Raw genomic sequence first — 22,147 nt, 5'->3', positions numbered from 1 at the left:
CAGTATGCAAGTAGGTTGCTTACATTTTTTCTATTAGATCACTCAAATGTCTCTCCCCATGAGCAACAGTCAAAAGCAACTTGCAAAATATACAGGTCCTTCTCAAAAAATTAGCATATTGTGATAAAGTTCATTATTTTCCATAATGTAGTGATAAAAATTAAACTGTCATATGTTTTAGATTCATTGCACACCAACTGAAATATTTCTGGTCTTTTATTGTTTTAATACTGATAATTTTGGCATACAGCTCAGGAAAACCCAAAATCCCTGTCTCAAAAAATTAGCATATTTCATCCGTCCAATAAAAGAAATGTGTTTTAATACCAAAAAAGTCAACCTTCAAATAATTATGTTCAGTTATGCATTCAATATTTGGTCAGGAATCCTTTTGCAGCCTTCAATGCGGCATGGCATGGAGGCAATCAGCCTGTGGCACTGCTGAGGTGTTATGGAGGCCCAGGATGCTCCGATAGCGGCCTTAAGCTCATTCAGAGTGTTGGGTCTTGTGTCTCTCAACTTTCTCTTCACAATATCCCACAAATTCTCTATGGGGTTCAGGTCAGCAGAGTTGGCAGGCCAATTGAATACAGTAATACCATGGTCAGTAATACCAGTGGTTTTGGCACTGTGAGCAGGTGCCAGGTTGTGCTGAAAAATTAAATCTTCATCTACATAAAGTTTTTCAGCAGATGGAAGCATGAAGTGCTCCAAAATCTCCTGATAGCTGCTGCATTGACCCTGCCCTCGATGAAACACAGTGGACCAACACCAGCAGCTGACATGACTCCCCAGATCATCACTGACTGTGGGTACTTGACACTGGATTTCTGGCATCTTGGCATTTCCTTCTCCCCAGTCTTCCTCCAGACTCTGGTACCTTGATTTCTGAATGACATGCAAAATTTTCTTTCATCCGAAAAAAGTACTTTGGACCACTGAGCAACAGTCCAACAGCTGCTTCTCTGTAGCCCAGGTCAGGCGCTTCTGCCGCTGTTTCTGGTTCAAAAGTGGCTTGACCTGGGGAATGCGGCACCTGTAGCCCATTTCCTGCACATGCCTGTGCATAGTGGCTCTGGATGTTTCTACTCCAGACTCAGTCCACTGCTTCCGCAGGTCCCCCAAGGTCTGGAATCGGCCTTTCTCCACAATCTTCCTCAGGGTCCGGTCACCTCTTCTCATTGTGCAGCATTTTCTGCCACACTTTTTCTTTCCCACAGACTTCCTTCCCACTGAGGTGCATTGATACAGCACTCTGGGAACAGCCTATTCGTTCAGAAATTTCTTTCTGTGTCTTACCCTCTTGCTTGAGGGCGTCAATGATGGCCTTCTGGACAGTAGTCGGGTCGGCAGTCTTACCCATGACTGCAGTTTTGAGTAATGAACCAGGCTGGGAGTTTTTAAAAGCCTCAGGAATCTTTTGCAGGTGTTTAGAGTTACTTTGTTGATTCTGATGATGAGGTTAATTGCTCGTTCAGAGAACCTTTTCATGATATGGTAATTTTTTGAGACAGCGATTTTGGGTTTTCATGAGCTGTATGCCAAAATCATCAGTATTAAAACAATAAAAGACCAGAAATATTTCAGTTGGTGTGCAAGGAATCTAAAATATATGACAGTTTAATTTTTATCATTACATTATAGAAAATAATGAACTTTATCACAATATGCTAATTTTTTGAGAAGGACATGTACATGAAACAATCCAGACTTCCCAAAAATGCTATGTAGTTGCATTTTATTTAAGCTGCAGTATGTAACTTTAATAAAAAATATGTTTTATCCATATTTGTTAAAGCTGTCACCATGTCGTAGCAGTTTGTTATGAGATAGATAATCTGTGAAAACAATCAATCTCCTCCATCTCCTTCCTGAATTACTATTACTGGTTAAAGTAATGCACCATTCTGACCAAAACAACCAATCAGAACTAGTAGGATGCTCTTAGCACTGTTCATTCACTCACTGCTAAATGTGCTAATGGTGGAGAAACAACTTATTACAAGAAACCATTTATCTGCCGTCATTGGTAGCTATGCTAACTAAACTGAACATTCACAGTTTTGTGCTATGCTATCTGCAGCACAGCACAAATCAAGGTGGAGGAAGGATGAGCAGCACCACATGAGACTATGATTGACAGCACTAAAACTCTCCTGCCTCTGACTGGTTGTTTCTAGCACTGGGAGAAAGCAGAGGAAATAGATTTTTCACAGATTACCCCTCATACCAGACTGTCACAACATAATGACAGTTTTAACAAATATGTGGATTTATGTATATTTGTATAAAAGTTACATACTGCAGCTTTAATTTCACTCAGGAGAGGATGGGTCAGGAGGGACATAGGTTATAACTGCTGCTGACTGACTCACCTATTGTTAAGTGGTAAAAGGCACAAGGGACAAGTTCAATATATGAATATGTTGGTAATTTTTTCCTTAATTCATCAAATGCTAGTGAAAAGGAGGAGAACAGTAGTCTGTAGCTAAGCTCATTATGCTAAATGGTTGATAATCTCACACAATCTACCCACCTCTCTGGGAGAAAAACTGGGTTATAAATTAACATTCTTGCCTTTTTTCTTTCTCTCCCTTTGTATTTTCTTTGAAAATCTGACTTTATATCTTTTCTTAGCAGCATAGTAACTGCCACAATCGTTCGTGTCTTCCACTGACTGCAACTGAACAGCGTCACGGTGAAGCGCTCCAAGCAGGAACGAACCATTTAACACAGTCTACCCACACAAATATGGATGTGTGTTTTTTGATCTGGGAGTGGGAACATAAAATTTTTACTGCTAAAAACAATCTTTGAAAATACAATATGATTAATTTTGTAATGAACAGGATCCTGATTTTTTAATTTTTATTTCTATGAACAAAAAATAAATTAAATTGTGGAGGACTCCTGTTGGTCAGGGCCCATAGAATTGTCATCACTTTTCCTGCCTTTACTGCGCCCCTGCGTATAGGGATAGCATATGGAAAGCCATGAAAAACATCTTTTTGAAGGCACTTCGGCCAGTGATTGAGGCAATGAAAAAAGATGGAACATTGCTTGTGCCCGAGCCTATGTGAGCAGTAAAGTGGTTGGCCACCCTGCAGACTAATATGGGCAGGAGAGACTAGGCAGTCGGCGCAGCTCCACTACTAACATCTGGAAGAAGATGAGAATTTCTTGTGCTACGGAATCTGACACTTTAAATCCACATTCTATTTAGGGAATTTTGTTCACGAAAACTATAGGTAATATGTTCATACTCATTTGGCAGCTCAAAGTTAAATTTAAGAATGCTGCAGTTGACTTGCTCTATTAAACTGTTCCTAGTGTATATTTTTTTAATTTTATCTATAAATAGGCACATAGTTTGAAAGCAGCACAGCACACACATGCACAAAACTTTCATACTTTTTTCATAAATCTGTCTTTATCTATAGTGTTGTTGCATCCTAGAAGGTTAAAAAATGCCACAAAATGAAAAGATTTATTACTTTTTCCAAACAACTAAATACAGACCTTTTTCTTCTTACAAGAATAGTGATAACTATTGTAGTTGCTCAAGGTGAATATATGTTCCTCAAATGTTCACACTGTTATAAAAAACTGCAGAAAGAATGTGAAAGGTGTGAAATTTTGAAATGAAAAACGTGAAGGAACTCTATTGTCAGTATAACAGTTGCATAATTAAAAAAATCCTGTTTTTCTGTCTTCTTCATCCTTGTTATGTTCAGCTGCAAAAATGCCGATTTCGATAATGTCTGTCAGCTCTGATTTTATTTAGCTGGAGATTCCTCATACCATAATGACTCATCTTACTTCCTTTCTCATCTTGATACTTAAACATGCATGTTTTTTTTAATTATTTTTGTCTTCAGCATCCTTTTAACACCATACCTGAGACAAGATTTGACACACAAATCCCTTCAGTTATGAAACATGTTGTTTTTGTGAGTGAGAATGGGTGAATGTGACTCCTGTGTAAAGACCGTTGAGTGATCCAAATGATTGGAAAAGCGCTATATAAGTTCAGTCCATATACCATTTACCATTTGTTTTGAGTCGTCAAGAGCAGGTAACTTACTAATGTCTAACGTAAGAACTGTGTTTGTGTTTAGCCACACGGCAATCTCTGCTCTGCACCAACGGGACTCGCTGTTCTGACGATGAGCTTTGCGTGTTGGATAGCGAGCGCTGTGATGGCTACCTGGACTGTTTGGACCACAGTGACGAAGAAAACTGCACGAGTAGGTTTTTTTTTTTTTTTTTTTTTTTTATCCTGCAAGGTTATTATTGTTCCCTGGTACTAACGAAATAACAAAAGCTGAAATTGAGAAAACTGTTTTGTTAGCTGACATGAATAAAATTAGTAATTAATGGGTGAAAATTATAACCAGCTGGAACTATATTGTACTATATTGTATAAACCTAACTAAAACATGCTGAAATTATGTATAATGTCCTTTGTTCTTGTGTTCATGAATCTATTTATTGGCCTTTCTAACTGATGTCAAATAAATCTTCTATTTGACATTAGTATGACATTTTATCTCTGCTGGCAGGAGTTAGTCCGTAAAATAATAGCAAAGGTTGGGAGAAAACACCAGAGTCACTCACTGTTCAATAAGAATTAAGTAAATTTTTTGAAAAGGGTTTCTTCTGTTTAGTATTCTTTTTTTTTCCGAACTTTTATTAAAACAGTTCCTCAACATTATCCATTCTTATGCATCTTTACATTGCAACACAATTACAAATATGACATTCAAACATATTTCGTCTAAGGTTCCCCTTTCCCCCTCCCTCCTTACAGTGTCCCAGAAAATCCAGTTTTTTGTTCTAGATATAGATTTACAGGAGTCCATCTTTTATTATAAATGTCCTTCCGCAACCTCAGAGTTGCTGTAATATCCTCCATCAGGTTGACAGTCTTCAGCCTCTGAACCCATTGTTCCAAGGTAGGTGGGTGTGGTTTCAACCAGTTCACAGTAATCACCTTATGAGCAATTAACACCAGGACTCTCAGCATATATCTAGTAACCTCTGTTGGGAGATCCACCCCTTCTAGAATCACTTTATGGATATTCCAGTCCACAGTCAAATTTAGTATTATTCCTATTTCCCTTTTTACCCCCTCCCAGTAACTTTTCACCTTTGGACATTCCCAGAAAATATGGGAAAAATCTCCTATCTGTCCGCACTTCCGCCAACAGAGATTACTGGCATTATTATCATAGCTGGCTATCACTATCGGTGTCCTAAAAAATCTCATTCTTATTTTCCAACTAAACTCTCTCCAGTTTGGACTATTCAGACATTTATGCCAATTATCCCAAGCTTTTTTCCATTCTGTGTCTTCTATCACCCGGTTTAGTTCCAGTTCCCATTTATTCTTGACATCTAGGGTTGTCTCTTCCTGCTCCACTCGTATTCTCTGATATAGAGCTGAAACAATCTTTTGGAGATCTTTTTGGTTCTCAACCACCTCAATCCAGTATTTTTCAAAATCTGTTGGACTCTCTTTTACTTTGTCTATTTCTTTGTGTTTTTGAAGGTAGTGTCTAATCTGAAAGAATCTAAAAAGGTCCGAGTTAGCGATGTTATATTCATTTTGAAGTTGTGAGAAAGTTTTTATCGTTGTTCCAGTAAATAGTTGGTTTATTAATAACAAACCTTTATCAGCCCACTCTCCAAATCCCCTATCCATTTTGTTAGGTTTAAAGTCAGCTATGCCATCTATTCTGGCTGCTCTTGACAAGGAGAGTGGTAGCTTCAGTTTCTTCCGAACTCTGTCCCACACTCCTAAAGTAAACACCACCCACTCATTTTGAATTTTGAGTTTTCGCCATTGATTTCTACTTAAAAAAGGTATATTAGTTATTGAGATACTCCCCTCTACTGAGCCCTGCTCCAGCTGCACCCACATTGTGTCTAGATCCAGTCTAATCCACGCAACTAGTGTCCTCAACTGTGCTGCCAAAAAGTAACTTTCCAGATGTGGGAGAGCCAAGCCTCCGATACTCTTTGAAGAACACATAACTTTAAGTCTCACTCTTGGACGCTTGTTTTGCCAGATGAATCTCGATATAAGTCTGTCTAGTAGCTTGAAGGTGATGCTAGGGACCATGATCGGGAGGAAGTTAAAGAGAAAAAGAAGCCTTGGTAGCACATTCATCCTAATCGTTTCCACTCTGCCGACTAAAGATAGAGGGAGAATCTGCCATCTTTCCAAATCCTTTTTAATTTGAGGTATAAGTGTGCTATAATTAGCATTGTATAACTGAGAAAAGTTATTGGTCAGACTAACTCCCAAATATTTAAGGCCCTCTTTTGGCCATTTAAATTTCACTTCTTTCTCCAGGTGTTCCGGCCAGTGTCCTGACATCATCATTGCTTCCGATTTAATTTCGTTAATTTTGTAGCCTGAGACATTACCAAATGTGTGTAGGCATTTCATAAGAGTGGGGATCGTCTTTGAAGGGTTTTTTAAGTACAAGAGTATATCATCTGCAAATAGAGAGATCTTATGTTCTATACCTCCCTTATCTATTATTCCTTCTATATGTTTGTTCGACCTAATCAGTTCTGCTAATGGCTCTATACTTATAGCAAAAAGAATAGGCGAGACAGGACTTCCCTGTCTGACCCCCCTCTTTATATTGAAAAATTCGGAGCAGTAGCCATTTACTCGGACCCTCGATATTGGATTCTGATTAAGAGTTGCAATCCATTTTATGAAAGTAAAGTTAAATCCCATCTTCTTCAGTGTGTAATTTAAATAATCCCAATCCACCCTATCAAACGCTTTCTCCGCGTCCAACGCCAGGAGCATTGATGGTTGGCTGTCCTTCTTAGCAATTGACTGAATATTTAGCGCTCTTCTAACATTGTTCGAACCTTGTCGTTTTGTTATAAATCCAGTTTGATCAGGTTTTATTAACTTCTTTAAGTACTTTTGCATCCTATTTGCTAAAATTGATCCAAGGATTTTCAAATCGTTCCCTAAAAGGCTTATGGGGCGGTAGGAGGCACACTTTTTAGGGTCTTTCCCTTCCTTAGGTATTACTGTTACTATTGCTTCTGACCAGCTTTTCGGAGGATCATTTACCTTTAAGGCATGATTGTATACAGCACATAATTTAGGGGTAAGTTCCTTAATGAAAACTTTATAAAACTCTCCACTTAAACCATCTGTCCCTGGACTTTTATTGCTTTTTAATAATTTAATTACTTCCTCAATCTCCGTCTCCGTAATTGGTTTATTCAAATCGTCCGCTTCTTCCTGTGTCAGTTTAGGTAAATCGAGTGTTTTAAATAGATCGTCTATTTCCTCTCTTTTCTGGGGTAAGCTTTCCGACTCATATAATTGTTTATAAAATTCTCGAAACACCTCTGCAATTTTTTCCAGTTGGGTTATGTCTTGTCCATTTCCCGGGTGGCTTACGCTTGAAACCACACGGCTGGCCTGCATCTTCCTCAATTGGAAGGCCAATAGGCGGCTTGCGCGGTTTCCCTCTTCATAGTATTTTTGGCCAGTATATCTCATAGCACCTTCTGCCTTATAAGTAAGTATTTTGTCCAGTGTTTCCCTGCTTCTTTTAAGCTTTTTCAGTGTCTCCTCTTTTCTATCTCTTTTATGGGTTTGTTCTAATCTTTTCACTTCATTCTCTAGATCTTCTACTTTCTGCGCCCGCTGTTTCTTTAATATACTTGCCATTTCTATACATTTACCTCTGATTACCGCCTTAGCTCCATCCCACAATATCGCCCATGACACTGCCCCATTATCATTCAAGCGAAAGTATTCATCTAATGTTGCCTTTATTTGTTCTTGAACCTGGGGATCATTCAGTATGGAGACATTCAATCTCCAGTATTTAAAATGTTTTTCTATCTTGACTCTTAATCTTATTCTAACTGGTCCATGGTCTGACAATGTTATAGGTTCAATACTACTATGTATCACCCTATGAAGATCTCGTTTGGAAACAAATATCATATCCAGTCTCGAGTAAGAACCGTGCACATTTGAGAAGAATGTATAATCCCTGCCCTGTAGATTACATGCCCTCCAAGAATCCACCAATCCTAACTCTTCTAACAGATAATTCAGGGCTTTCGTTTTCCTAACCCTTCTATTGATCCCACTACCATCACATATCTCCCCTGCAAATCTTTAACCTCCTTCCGCATCGAAAAGTAAGATGTTCGGCTTAGTAATATTGCCACTCCTCTCCCTCTACTTTTTGGACAACTGGCAAAGAACACCTGGTCCACCCAATGTCTTTTTAATTTATTGTGTTCCACATCATTAAGATGCGTCTCTTGTAATAGCGCTATTGAGCTTTTAAGCGATTTTAATTGAGCTAATATTCTTTTCCTCTTTATCGGGTGACCCAGCCCTCTCACATTATAACTTACAATGTTTAAATCACTCATAACAAAAAAAGTACCTTCACATTGTCAACCTTTTCCTCTACTTTTCGACCCTTCAAACTTAATTCTAAATGTTGCGTCATACCAATTTTTGACTTCTGATGGTCACTCAGAGTGAGCCTGAACATGTCAAGGAACAAGAACATAATAACATTAAAGCAATTTGAACCAATTGAACTCAAGAAACTCCCATTAACCCCACTGATTATGATAAGACCACATACAACCTGCAGTGGCCTCCTCCTGACCAGCCCTCGATGGAACCGAGGCAGAGCGCTGTGTGCCCATAAACGCTCTGGGAAAAAAGCACTAAGTGCAACCCAGATCACAAACCAAAGAAAAGCAATGATTCCCTGGTGAGATCTCCACCCAATTGGAATGATAGTAGTAACGCACGGTGGTATGAACTACCCGTGAGATGTTTAACACTTGAGATATAGTTTCACTGAACAAAAAAAAAAAAACTTTGGCTAATTCTATAGCATCATCTTCTTCCCCTTAATAGTTTTTCTCAAAACATACCTTAAAGTCCTCATGAACTCTTTTGTATATGAACGTTTATCCCCACCACAGTCTTAAATGTAAACCTTTAAATCCGCCTCTGGTAGTCCCTCTTTTCCATATCTCTTGTCGTTGAATCTCGGTTTCCATGCCTCTTTGGAGAGCTCCGCTTCCATCTTCTCTCTCTCACTCATCTGTACCGAAATATTTAACTTCTCCAACGTCGGTATCGCGTCGAGAAGGATGGGGAAGGTTTTCGAGCCATTTTCCAAGTCCATTCTAAGTTGTGCAGGGAAACGACATTTAGCCTTTATTCCTTTTTCTTTAAGTTGCTTGATTACACTCTGCAGTTTCACTCTCTTCTTTTGGACTTGCGGAGAGAAGTCCTGATCAAAGTATATTCTTTTCCCCTGGATGACGATTTGTTTTTGAGACCATGCCCGTTGTAGCACCGCTTCTCTTGCGGCGTAGTCCGTGAAGCGGACAATGATGGAGCGAGGCGGGTTTATGTCAGCTGGTCTCGAGCCCAGAGCTCGATGCGCCCGTTCAATGCTTAAGTCCTCCTGCAGCAGAAGCGTGTTTCTGAATATGTCTTTTACAAAGCCGACCATATCCTGTTTCTCGCTTCCTTCCGGGACTTGATAAATTCTGAGATTGTTACGGCGCATACGGTTCTGGAGGTCATCACATTGGTTAGTGAGAAAAGCCTCACGTCTCAGCATGTACCGAAGGACTCTCTCGTTTCTCTGGCTAACGTCTTCCGATGCACCAGTCCTCCTCTCTGCTTCCTCCAAACGTTGCTCCAGCACGTCCGTGCGCTCTTTCAAGTCTCTTACTGAAGTTTCCAGTCTTGTTAAAGCCGCTTTCGTTTCAGCAAAAGCATTCTGATTTTCTTTCCTCAACTCCTTTAGCTCACGCAGTACTTCGGTTATCATGACATTAGCTTCGTTAGCTTTCCCTCTCTCGCTAGCTACAGCGCTAGCCTGCTGTGAGTCTTTCTTCTCTTTGGGCTCTTTATGGTCGTTTTGCTGTTTACCAGAGGTATTTCTTGTCGGCATTATCTTCTTATTTGCAGTTTCTTCTAAGGGAATATCCATAAAGTTGTGTAGTTTGCCAATTATTCATCAATCTCACGGGAGCCTCCACCCAACGCAGCCGTCTCAGAACATGGCACCACCGGAAGTTCTGTTTAGTATTCTGATTGATATATACATGATAACAATGCAATGCTTTGACGTTTTTGAGTTTTATACCTAAAAATTAACGAAGTGTGGAAAAACTAATTAAAAACAATATTTCACTAATAAAAACTACACATTCTAACACAGCCAACACATTCTATGAACTAATTACAACTAACTGAATTAGACAAATAAAAAGTCACAACTAAATAAAACTAAGATATAATAAAAAACCCAAAGCTATCATAACCCGGTTATCCTGGAGAATTGGTCGGAATGGTGTGATTCTAGGTGCCTTAAATAGTCTAGTGCTGCCGCCTGCTGTTTGCATTTGTGGATTACATAAAAAATATAGAAGCAAGCTTATGTCAAATTTTAATTAATCATGTTTGATGGATTAAAATGCCACGCCCAAATCAAAATCAATGTTATCGCACACAAACATCTGTTAAATTGCGTCATAAAATGCTTATCACACACATCTCTTGCAACATATAAAATTAAGTTGTTATCAATATAAAACAGACAGGATTCTGGAACCTTCTCTCTTGCATCATATAAATCATTCTGGAACTTCCTCTCTTGCATCATATAAAATGTAAGTTCTTATCAAAATAAAACAGGATTCTGGAACCTTCTCTCTTGCATCATATAAAATGTAAGTTCTTTAGCAATATAAAAAAGACAACATTCTGGAACCTTCTCTCTTGCATCATATAAAATTAATTTCTTATCATATAAAACAGACAGGATTCTGTTTTATATGATATAACATATACATATGATTCATTCCAGAATGATCATATAAATCATTCTGGAACTTTCTCTCTTGCATCACATAAAATGTAAGTTCTTATCAAAATAAAACAGACAGGATTCTGTAACCTTCTCTTAAATCAAATGGTTAATAAGGGGTGAGGCCCTCTTTCATCATATAAATTTAAGTTCTTATGAAAATAAAACAGACACAGAGAGAGAATTCTGGCAACATGACTTTTGACCCAGTTATTCCCCTCCCTCTATATTGAAAATTTTAGACCTATGTAAATTTGCTGATGCAACTCCTTCTCACACAGATAGACCCCACCACCAACTGCTTTTATCTTCCTGCTCCCTGGCAGATGCCCCAGCCCACTTTTTCTGTTAGTTTCTGTTTGAATGAGCCAATAGAGATAAAGGGGTGGGATTTCTGTTTTTCTGCTTTAAATATTTTTTCGGAGGCCCTGTCATTCTACTTGTTGCATTTGGTAGAGGAAGAACCAATTGCTCTGATAGAAAAAAAAATGGTTCGCATTAAAAGAGAAAAGCCTCAAAAGAGAAGACAGCAGGAAGCTAATCAACTAGCATGTAGCTCATCTGCTCCAACCTCAGAGACTACAGATGGACAAACCATCACGAGACCCTACTCCATGGTTGATGCTTCATCCTCTACACTCCTGGATACAAATCTGGTCTTACCTCCATCAGCAGCATTCAAATCCTCGGTTCAGCATGAGATTCCCATGTTCCAGGACTCTGAGCATATTAGGCCTGACTCCAATGAATCACACTCTGCTGAAGCTCGATCATCCGATGTGGGAAAAACCAACACCATCCGGTGTTATCCAGTGGGACCTCCCTTCTCTGTCAAACTCCAGGCTCGGTCTATTAAATTCCAGTCCATAAATTGGATGCTTCCCAGAAGTCCACCTTTTTTTGTGCAAGAGAAAACCTGAAGACAAAAGGCAGCAGGTTGTGAAATGAGGTGGAGAAGCTAGTCTGCTAACATCCAACTCAACTGCTTGAAGATCCAAAAACAATCAGATGGGAATCCCACCACCAGACCCTGCTCCATGCATCACCCCAAGAAGTAAATCATGACAATTGGACAAAGTTTGCTCTCTATTTTTTTGCTTCATTCATATAAATTTAATCAAATAAAGAACTTTTATCTCCACCTCCAAGCCTGGATCCACTCTCAGTCACTTCATCTCAGTCACTTCAATTTCTTCATCAGCCTCTCAGGCTGATGAAGAAATTAAGGTCAAGGAAATTATAGTCACTATGTACTCAATAGCTAAGAATTTAATAAATCATGTTAATTGTTATATTAATTTCAAATCATAATAAAAAAACAGAGAATAGTTTATTTCATAAACAAAAATGTATCTGTGTTTAACTTCCTCACCGTTTCTTTCTCTGTGCTGCACTCTCACTTCAACCAACCAACTTGGCTCGGGATGAATAAAGGTCCACATAATTTTTGAGTCACTATCTACTAAATTGTCAAGTATTTTATTGACTAATATTTTGTTTTTACAGTAAATAATAATAATAAAAAACAATTTAAATAAAAAGAGAATGGATTAATTTTGTGGACAACTGATCCATATGTTTAACTTTGAGAGCTTTTCTTTCTCTGTGCAGCTCCAGCTGCTGAGCTCAGCCTGCATCAGATAAACCAATAGTACCTTTACAACTGTCACTTTACCCCAGCTAGGGATGGAAAATAGTAAAAGTCAAAGATATGTGGAACCAGTAAACTGTCAACCATCAATACATTTTATAATAATAATAATAAGACAAGCATACTGTTACAATTATTACAATAGTTTAATCCTATGAACAAATTTTTTCTGTTTCTTTCTCTGTGCTGCACTCGGCTTGTATCAGATAACCCAGCAGCCACTTTAAGCTGTTGCTTATTAAAGAAAACAGTCAAGGAAATCTGGTTCTACTGTTCCCTAACTCAACAAGTACTTACTAAGCCATCAACATGTACAAAATTATTAATATTAGTACATGTTAATCATTTTAAATTAAGTTAGAATTGCTTTCCGTGTCTTTAGTTTTTTTTTTCTGTCAGGTAGTTTTCTATTTATCATTTTAAACTCCTCTCCTATCTAGAGAAACAAAAGAAAAACACCATAGCACTAGCAAACGATTAAAGAACATACTTTTTCATAGAGATTAGAGCACAAGAATAACAGGATTGACTGGAAGTTTGATAGCTTGGCCTCTAGTCAAACCTGACCCCATATAAAAATAAATGCGTAATTAAAGATTAGCTTTGTGCATTTCATTGTAAACCAAAATGAACCAGCTTTAAAAAATCTTCTTGTTCATGTGTGTGAGGCTTAAACACACAGGAACAAGAAGAGTCTGTTATTTAATATCAGTTTATGGACAACTATTTTAATATTTGATTGTTGTTTTTTTCCTTTTTCTGTGACTGAAACAAGCTGTATGGCTGACCTCTACGTTTACGCTACAACTACCAATACCTGCACAAGACATATGAGGAACATTTTTATCATCCTGTCTGATTATGCACCAAGAGGCAGACACAGCAAAACAATAAAATAAATTAAAAATGCATTGCCCATGCTGTTAGTGATTCTATTCAATCGTTCAACCTTATTTTTCCTCAATATCATTCCTAAAATCCATTTAGTACCATCTATGGTTCAATTACTGGTTGCCATCTTCAAAACACCAGGGGAAGAACATGCATGCAACTATGTACTAGCATCAAGTGTTGTAGGAAATAAACCTCCCTGAAAGGAGAAAAGTTGGAAAGAAAAACAGGAAAACAAAAGAAAACAGGAAAACATCACCACAGAAGCATATCTACTCAGACCTGGTCTCCAAATTCAATTCTGAAGCAAAACTGCATCAGTAGATCCACAAGTCCACCACACTTTTCAGATTTTTTTTTCTAATTCTTAACTTTATAAACCATGTATCCCATATAATTGTCAATCTATTGGAAAAATGGAATATGTTGAAATATGCGGTTATTTACTTTCTCACATTTTTTACGCTCCTGCACTGTACTTTCTTGTATGTCTGAATGTTTTAGCACTTTGAATTCTCTCGTTACTGAAAATGTATCATTTTCATATTGTTTTCTTGTAAATTAACAATTTTTTAATAATAAATCCCGGTAACACTTTATTTGAAGGGGGGTGAATAAGACTGTCATGACACTGTCATAAACATGACATAACACATGTCATGAACATGAATAAGCCTTCATGAATATTTATGACTGTTGTCATAAAGCGTCATTCAGTAAATTATGACACTTTTATTACAAAGTTGACATTATTCAAAATGTCTTCGTTATGACAACTTGATATTAACCAAGAAATCATTACTGTTTAAACTTTACCTTTAATAACATAAAGTTACCTAATTTTTAAAGTGCAATCAGTAATTCTTTTATAACAAATTTATATCAGTAATGATTTCTTGGTTAATGTCAAGTTGTCATAACAAAGACATTTTGAATAATGTCAACCTTGTATTAAAAGTGTCATAATTTACCAAATGACACTTTATGACAGCAGTCATAAATATTCATGAAGGCTTATTCATGTTCATGACAGGTGTTATGTCATGTTTATGATGGTGTCATGACAGTCTTATTCAACCCCCTTCAAATAAAGTGTTACCTAAATCCCTTTAGTGAATATGTCATCACCAACAGTTTACTTCATTAGGATGAAAAAGGTGATTGGGCAATTTAGCTGAAATGTTAATTTAGTAGATTTTTTATATTATATTTATATACCTTATATTATGTCTATGGCCATACAGTAAATAAGTAAAGTACAGCGATATATTTGTTTTCTCCTCTCTTCCGACGTAAACATGAAAGACTACATTTCTACACTTAAACAGTTTTCTAAAGTGGATTTTCAATTGAAGCAGGAGATAATAACTAAAGGAAAGTTTGATGATTCTCAAACGGAGTAGAAAAGACATGCCGAGAATAGACTTGGCTTTGGATGAACGGATATTTTTGTGCAGAATTAGCGGTGCATGGATTTCATTGATACATAAAGGTAAGACAGCAATAAGATGTTTTTTTTAATGAAGTGTGCATTTTGTGGGCAGTTTGTATGTCTAAATAATTCAGTAAAGTAGAAGCAGTAGCTAATCTACCACAGCAATTATTTATTAATTAAACATTAAGCCTAAAACATACTACAACAACAGACTAAATGTTCTGTTCTGTGTGCAAAATAAATTCTTTAATGTTTTTGGTGTTAAATCCTAAAACATGAAGTAGCATTGTTGTCAGTTGCTATGGCAACAAGTCTGCGTAGCTTGGCGAATACAGATCACTTTGCTGTGAATCATAGCACGAAATCAATATCTACATTTCTAAGTTTCACTGAGTTAACGCGGCTATGGATGACATGTAAAAGGTTAGTCTTTTTGCGCTCCAGCGTTGTATGCATGCGCGAAATTTCCGTAGGTCCAATAACATGCATGGTGTCTAAGTCATAAGTCAGTGCCTCACCAGCAATGAACCTCACCACACGTCACTGCATTTTATATGACGCAAGAGAGAAGGTTCCAGAATCCTGTCTGTTATTGATAAAGAACTTACATTTTATATGATGCAAGAGAGAAGGTTCCAGAATCCTGTCTGTTTTATATTGATAACAACTTAATTTTCTATGATGCAAGAGAGAAAGTTCCAGAATCCTGTCTGTTTTATATTGATAACAACTTAATTTTCTATGATGCAAGAGAGAAAGTTCCAGAATCCTGTCTGTTTTATATTGATAACAACTTAATTTAAATCAAAACAGATGTTTTTATACGATAAGCATTTTATGACACAGATTTAACAGATGTTTGTGTGCGATAAGCATTTTATGACGCAATTTAACAGATGTTTGTGTGCGATAACATCGATTTTGATTTGGGCGTGGCATTTTAATCCATCAAACTCGGTTAATTAAAATTTGACATAAGCTTGCTTCTATAATTTTTTACATAGTTCCATTTTCTTCCCTTGATCTCCCAGTGGACACACTTGCCTATAAAGTCCAGAACCTCCAGTGGACCCCAGACTTCTCTGGAGCCATCACTCTGATCTGGTCCCGTCCCAAGAACCTCCCCTCGAACTCCTGCTACTTCCTTGTAAACTACAGGTGAGCTTGGTGGACCGCTACCATCTGACGTCTGTGCTGCTGAGCTTAGCCCCAATCAGATGTTTGCTTTTGTGTTCAGGCTGGTGGGAACGCAGGAGTGGACCAATATGGACACCCACAGTAACAAAAGCAGCTACAGACTGACTGTGCTGAAACCAGACACCACCTACCAGGTGAAGGTTCTCACTCAGTGCCTCAACAAGCTGCACAAGACCAATGAGGCCATCACCATCAGGACACCTGAGGGATGTGAGTGTCTCATGACCTGCCTTCATTTTAAGTCAAGTCAAAGTTTATCTATATAGCATATTTACAGCAGCCTCATCTCCACAAACAGTGATCTTAGTAACGTGTTAATCAAATCATTTTTTTCAGTAACAAGCAATCTAACACATCACTATTTCAAATCCAGTAAACAGATTAAAGTTACTTATCCAAATCACTGTGCATTACTATTTTCTTTTATAATCAGGCCCGAGCAGTGAAGTGCTGCGAAGGCCTATTGTAACCGCAGGATTTCTTCTTCTTTTTTTTCCGCAAAAAGATACAGGTTTTTCAAGGCTTTAACACATTCAAAAACTCACCAAACTTCACTCAAAATTGCTCCCCAACAAAAATCTTTGAATTCTAGTGGAATCGCAAATGGGCATGGAAAAACTGCTGTACAGCGTGTCCTAACGTGAGATAGGTCATAAAGATCTGAAATTTGGTACTTAGGTAGATCTCCCCAAATCAAGTAAAAAAGTCTCTTGAAGGTACCCCTAAAAAGTACAGGGAGGCAGCCATTTTGGGTCCTAGGGTAAATTTTGGCCATTTTTCACTTTTACTTATGTCTAATTTTAACAAACTCCTCCTAGGGATTTCAAGCTATCACTGTTCACAACAAACACAATATCACAGTATACAAAGACAATTAGAAAATATCAAAAACTAATAATATGAATAAAAACTAAAACAATACTTAATTTTAGCTGCAGATATTTTCTCTTTAGCTGTTGTTGAAGGCCAGAGAGAATAGATAAGTTTTCAGTCTGGTCTTAAACTGACCTACTGACTGAGAGGGAGGGAGGGAGGGAAGGAAGGAGACTGCTCCACAGAGAATGCTCTGTCCCTTCTAGTTTTTAGTCTGGCTTTAGGGACAGTCACTGAAGGATGTTGAATTTAGGGCTCTGGGTGGAGTGTAGGGTAAGAGTGGGGCTTCTTAAGTAAGAAGAACCGATAGAGTTTAGACACTTAACAATCAATAAGACTTTAGATTTTACCTGAAAAATGGCAAGGAGCCAGTGAAAGATGTGCCAAACCAAGGAGGAATGCTGTCCTAGAGTTACAGAAAATGTCCTGTTTAGGTGCTTTTCCACTAGACTACCTCTAACTGATTTGGTCCTGGTCTGCTGCGGCGAGATTCTTTTTCCATTGACAAATCCAGTGCAACTTTGGCTGGCTGTTTTTGGTACCTACTTTAGGAGTGGAACTGAGCCAGGTATGGCACAGAAAGGATTTGATTGACAGCTGACCGCATTCGTTGATTGGCTTGTAATTTATGTCATTGAAAACTGCAAACATTAAAGTTAAACTGTGGCCCTCTGACAAGCCGTCTGCTATCAGAGAGCTTCTCAGTATGGAGAATCAGCTATGAATTTAATCAGGATCAACGCCTGGAACACATGCTGTAAGTTTTGCAGTAGAATGGACGTGACTTAGCAGCTCTGCTAATTGCAGTTAATCACTTTGAAGATCAGACAGCAATGAAGAAGAGAGAGAAACGGTGACGCTTGGTCAGCTTTCTGACTTGGCTACAGTTTTACACAGACAGTGTGAAACACCAGAACAACATAATATTAGCTTGTGATGTGGACTTTAGTTTTTCTTTGGATAAAAAAAACAAAGTTCATGCGTGGCTGTTTTTCTCTTTTGATTACATTACCTAAATTCAAATGATTGCACATTTAAGAAAATAAAGTGCCAGAATATAATTATATGTATTTGTATACCAAAAATAATCAGCTGATTTGAATCTTTATGTTTGAGCGAGAAATGAAACATCTAGGTTTATTTGAGTCAATTCCTGAGTGTTACTTCAAACATCAGGGGGAGAGTTAACCACAGCCGCTGTGCACTCATGTCCCTCCCCCCCTAGTGAGGAACAGACTGTATGATGGAAAAGCTCACCACCTGGGGTAGAACTGAACCACACATTAAATGGTTAATGTGCGGCTTGTCAGTGGAAAAGAATGGGAACCAATTTATAGATCATTTAAAATTTTTAAAAGGACAGTTTCAATGCTGTGTCACAATTTTAAATCTGACTGAAATTTTTCACCAGTTTCGTCAAGGTCCAGATAAGTCTGCAGTTGAACATAAGCAACTTTCTTAAAACTTTAGACATAAATGGTAATTTAGAAATAGGTCTGAAGTTAGACAACACATTTGAATCCAGGTTACTCTTTTTAGTGAACAAATGGACGATGGCGTGTTTCAGAGTGGTAGGAAAACATCAGAGAAGCATTTACCATTTTAACAATACATGGACCAATACAGTCAGACATTTATAAACAAATGACTGGGCATGGTGACCATAGGGCATGAAAATGGCTTAAACTTTTTAACAGTTTTAGTCAATTCACTAAGGCAACGGCGCCATATTCATTTTTGAAGTGGAGGGGTCATTGGGGTGTTTCTTCACCTTTTTTTCGCACTTTGAATGTCAGGCGCACGCACATGTTTAATTGACATGATGGCACCTGTCTATCAATTTACTGGGTTTGTCACAATTTGTCCCGAAGAAAACGCCCCTTACCTGGAGAACATTTTTGGGTCTATCATGCGCTTTGGTCTGGCTACTGATTTGCTGATTGCTTGCTATTAAATGTGCTGGGGTCATAGTGATTTGGTGGAAAATAATTTTTTAAAAATGGTTAAAAGTTGTCAGTGGGAAACATGCACAAGACATGCTTTACCCAGCGCATTTGGAGGATGGAATAGAGTTTATTCCATTTTCCAAACTGGAGTCTGGATGATAGGTATTTTTGAACCTACATAAAAGAACCACAGACAACTTATATGAGTTTTCTGACCACGCTTTTGCAAAAGGAGAAGACTCAGCAAACCGCTCCTCCAAGCCGTTCACTGAGCATTCTAAAGACCTTTGGTTACAGCTTTCTCTTTTATTATCAAGCAAAAAAGAGGGAGGATAGGTAAGGAAGACAGCAGAGACAAAATACTACTGCACACAGGCAGTTTCTAAGGTAGGGAGTATTCCGGTTGATAAGAAGGCACTTGTGGAAACATAATTCAAGGTCTGGGAAACACACAGTTAACAGTTTCACATGAAGACGAACAGGCAGTTGGGGCCTCTAGGTCAGTTTATACACACAGAAGGAAGAGAATACTTTAAATTGAAAATCACAAAAATCTATAACGATATAATGTTGGGTTAATGATCTAAAGTAATAATAAATGTTGAATGTTATAAATGTAAGAATGATAACACAGAAAAATCCTAACACTGGAAAAATGTGAAAGATGGATAAATGCCTGAAGCCATCTTCACGAATAGCTGAATACAGTGATCGACGGTATTAAAACACGACGTTCGTATGAAGGTTTTGTCATCATTATGTCATATGCTTAATGGTTAAGTCACATATGAATGCATCAAACTTGGTCCAAAACAATGCATATTGTGTCTAAAAATGGGTTGTAAAGCAGTAACTTTTTTAGCATGTGGTATAAATATTCATACACAGACTGACATACGTGATTAAAACAGAGTTCAGATACACTGGGGCGTCTGCAGAATACAGTGAGGAAAATAAGTGTTTGAACACCGTGCAACTTTGCAAGTTCTCCCACTTAGAAATCATGGAAGGGTTTGAAATTGTCATCTTAGTATCATCTTACATAATCATTTCAAACCCCTTACTGACACTTAAAGCAGCTGGCCTTGAGTCTCTTTCAGCAGTTCTACCAAAGAGTGGTAGAATCTGGTGACAACTTGGTACTTACTGTGTATTCACTGATTAGAAAATGAGAGTTTGATGTTTCTGACCAGCTAGTCCTTCATTTAACATAAAAATGTCTCACACTCTTAAGTCTCCCTGGCAAGGTCTATTCAGTGGTCCTGGAGAGGAGGGTCCATCGGATAGTGATTTATTCAGAAAAAGCAGTGTGGTTTACGTCCTGGTAGTGGAACACTGAACCAGCTCTACAACCTCAGCAGCATCCTGGAGGATGCATGGGAGTTTGCCCAACTGGTCTACATGTGTTTTGTGGATTTGGAGAAGGCATTCGACCGTGTCCCTCGGGGGGCTCTGTGGGGAGTTCTCCGGGATATTAGGGTACCAGGCCCTTTGATACGGGCTGTCAGGTCCCTGTATGACCGGTGTCAGAGTCTGGTCCGCATTGCTGGCAGTAAGTTGGGCTTGCCCAACTTACTGCCAGCCCTTTGTCCTTTGTCCTTTGCCCTTTGCCCTTTGTCACCGATTCTGTTCATTACTTTCATGGAAAGAATTTCTAGGCGCAGCCGAGGTGTTGAGGGGATCCATTTTGGTGGCCGTAGGATCGCATCTCTGCTTTTTGCGGATGATGTGGTCCTATTGGCTTCATCAAGTCGTGATCTGCAGCTCTCGCTGGAGCAGTTCGCAGCCGAGTGTGAAGCGGCCGGGATGAGGATCAGTGCCTCCAAACCCGAGGTTATAGTCTTGAGCCAGAAAAGGGTAGAGTGCCTTCTCTGGCTCGGGGGGGTGGGGGGTCCTGCCCCAAGTAAAGGAGTTTAAGTATCTTGGGATCTTGTTCACGAATGGGGGAAGTAGGGAGTGGGAGATTGACAGGTGGATTGGTGCAGCATCTGCTGTGAAGCGGGCGCTGTACTGGTCCGTCATGGTGAAGAGCTTCACTTTTTGAAGCTGAGTCAAAAAGCAAAGCTCTCGATTTACCGGTCGATCTACGTTCCCACCTTCATCTATGGTCATGAGCTTTGGGTCATGACCGAAAGAACAAGATCGCGGATACAAGTGGCCAAAATGGGTTTCTTCCGCAGGGTGGCTGGGTGAGAAGCTCGGTCATCCGAGAGGGACTCAGAGTAGAGCAGCTGCTCCTTCACGTCGAGAGGAGCCAGTTGAGGTGGCTTGGGCATCTGGTCAGGATGCTTCCCTGGTGAGGTGTTCCGGGTACGTCCAACCAGGAGGAGGCCCTGGGGAAGACCCAGGACACGCTGGAGGGACTATGTTTCTCGGCTGGCCTGGGAATGCCTTGGGGTTCCCCCGGAGGAGCTGGAAGAAGTGGCTGAAGAGAGGCAAGTCTGGGCCTCCCTTCTGAAGCTGCTGCCTCCGTGACCCGACCCCGGATGAAGCGGAAGAAAATGGATGGATGGATGGATGGATGGATGGATGGATGGATGGATGGATGGATGTCTCAGTTCCAGTCACCAGCCAATTTCACTGTGAATGTCCAACACTTTTCTGTCTCCTAATGGCTGTATGTGTGTTTGTGTGTTAATGTGGGGCAGTTCCTGACCCGCCTAGGAACCTGCAGCTGACTTGTGACAGTAATGAGGATGGTACAGTAAAGGTTTCCTGGAGCCCCCCTGACAACAGCCATGGTCTTATCAGAGAGTACATTGTAAGTGGTTCTCAGTCACACTCTGTTTCAATTTGTCCAGTTTTCTTTTTTTATTATTAGTTTGAAAAGACTGAAGATGGTAATCAATGGCATTTTATGCATAGTTGTTGGGTTATTCCTTTTATATAGAAATCATTTTATGTGTTATGTGTCAAAAATCCTCAAAAGGATGAAGCTGAAGTTGGTTTCCTATTGCAGCTTCCAATTTGGGAAATAGCTAAAGGACGATTACACCTAATTTTTCACTTCCTATAGACTAAAAACATTTAAAAAATATCCTCAAATGTCATCAACATTTAATTATTTATCCAATACATGAACTGCAGGCTTTGACTTTGACAAAGACATGATGAGGGTGTGGCCAAATTTAGGGTGCGTTCACACTGCAGCCTGAAGTGACCCAATTCCGATTTTTTTGTCAAATCAGATTTTTTTTGCCGGGCCGTTCACAATGCTGCACATATGCAACCTGTACGTGCTCTG

The 22,147-nt window shown here is 38.9% G+C and overlaps 1 protein-coding gene across 1 annotated transcript in view; it reads left to right on the top strand.

The window, feature by feature from the left end:
• Positions 1-22,147, top strand: part of sorl1 (sortilin-related receptor, L(DLR class) A repeats containing) — a 310,727-nt gene that overhangs the window by 194,796 nt on the left and 93,784 nt on the right. Inside the window, exons 33-36 of the mRNA XM_088011422.1 lie at positions 4,119-4,247; positions 15,919-16,045; positions 16,125-16,294; positions 21,552-21,664. Coding sequence (XP_087867548.1) covers positions 4,119-4,247; positions 15,919-16,045; positions 16,125-16,294; positions 21,552-21,664 — 539 coding nt within the window. The remainder of the gene's footprint in view (positions 1-4,118; positions 4,248-15,918; positions 16,046-16,124; positions 16,295-21,551; positions 21,665-22,147) is intronic.

The sequence above is a fragment of the Poecilia mexicana genome, unplaced genomic scaffold, assembly GCF_051168715.1.
Source record: "Poecilia mexicana isolate PSO_F unplaced genomic scaffold, ASM5116871v1 scaffold_13, whole genome shotgun sequence".
Taxonomy (NCBI): domain Eukaryota; kingdom Metazoa; phylum Chordata; class Actinopteri; order Cyprinodontiformes; family Poeciliidae; genus Poecilia; species Poecilia mexicana.
This window is presented reverse-complemented; position numbering and strand designations above follow the sequence as displayed.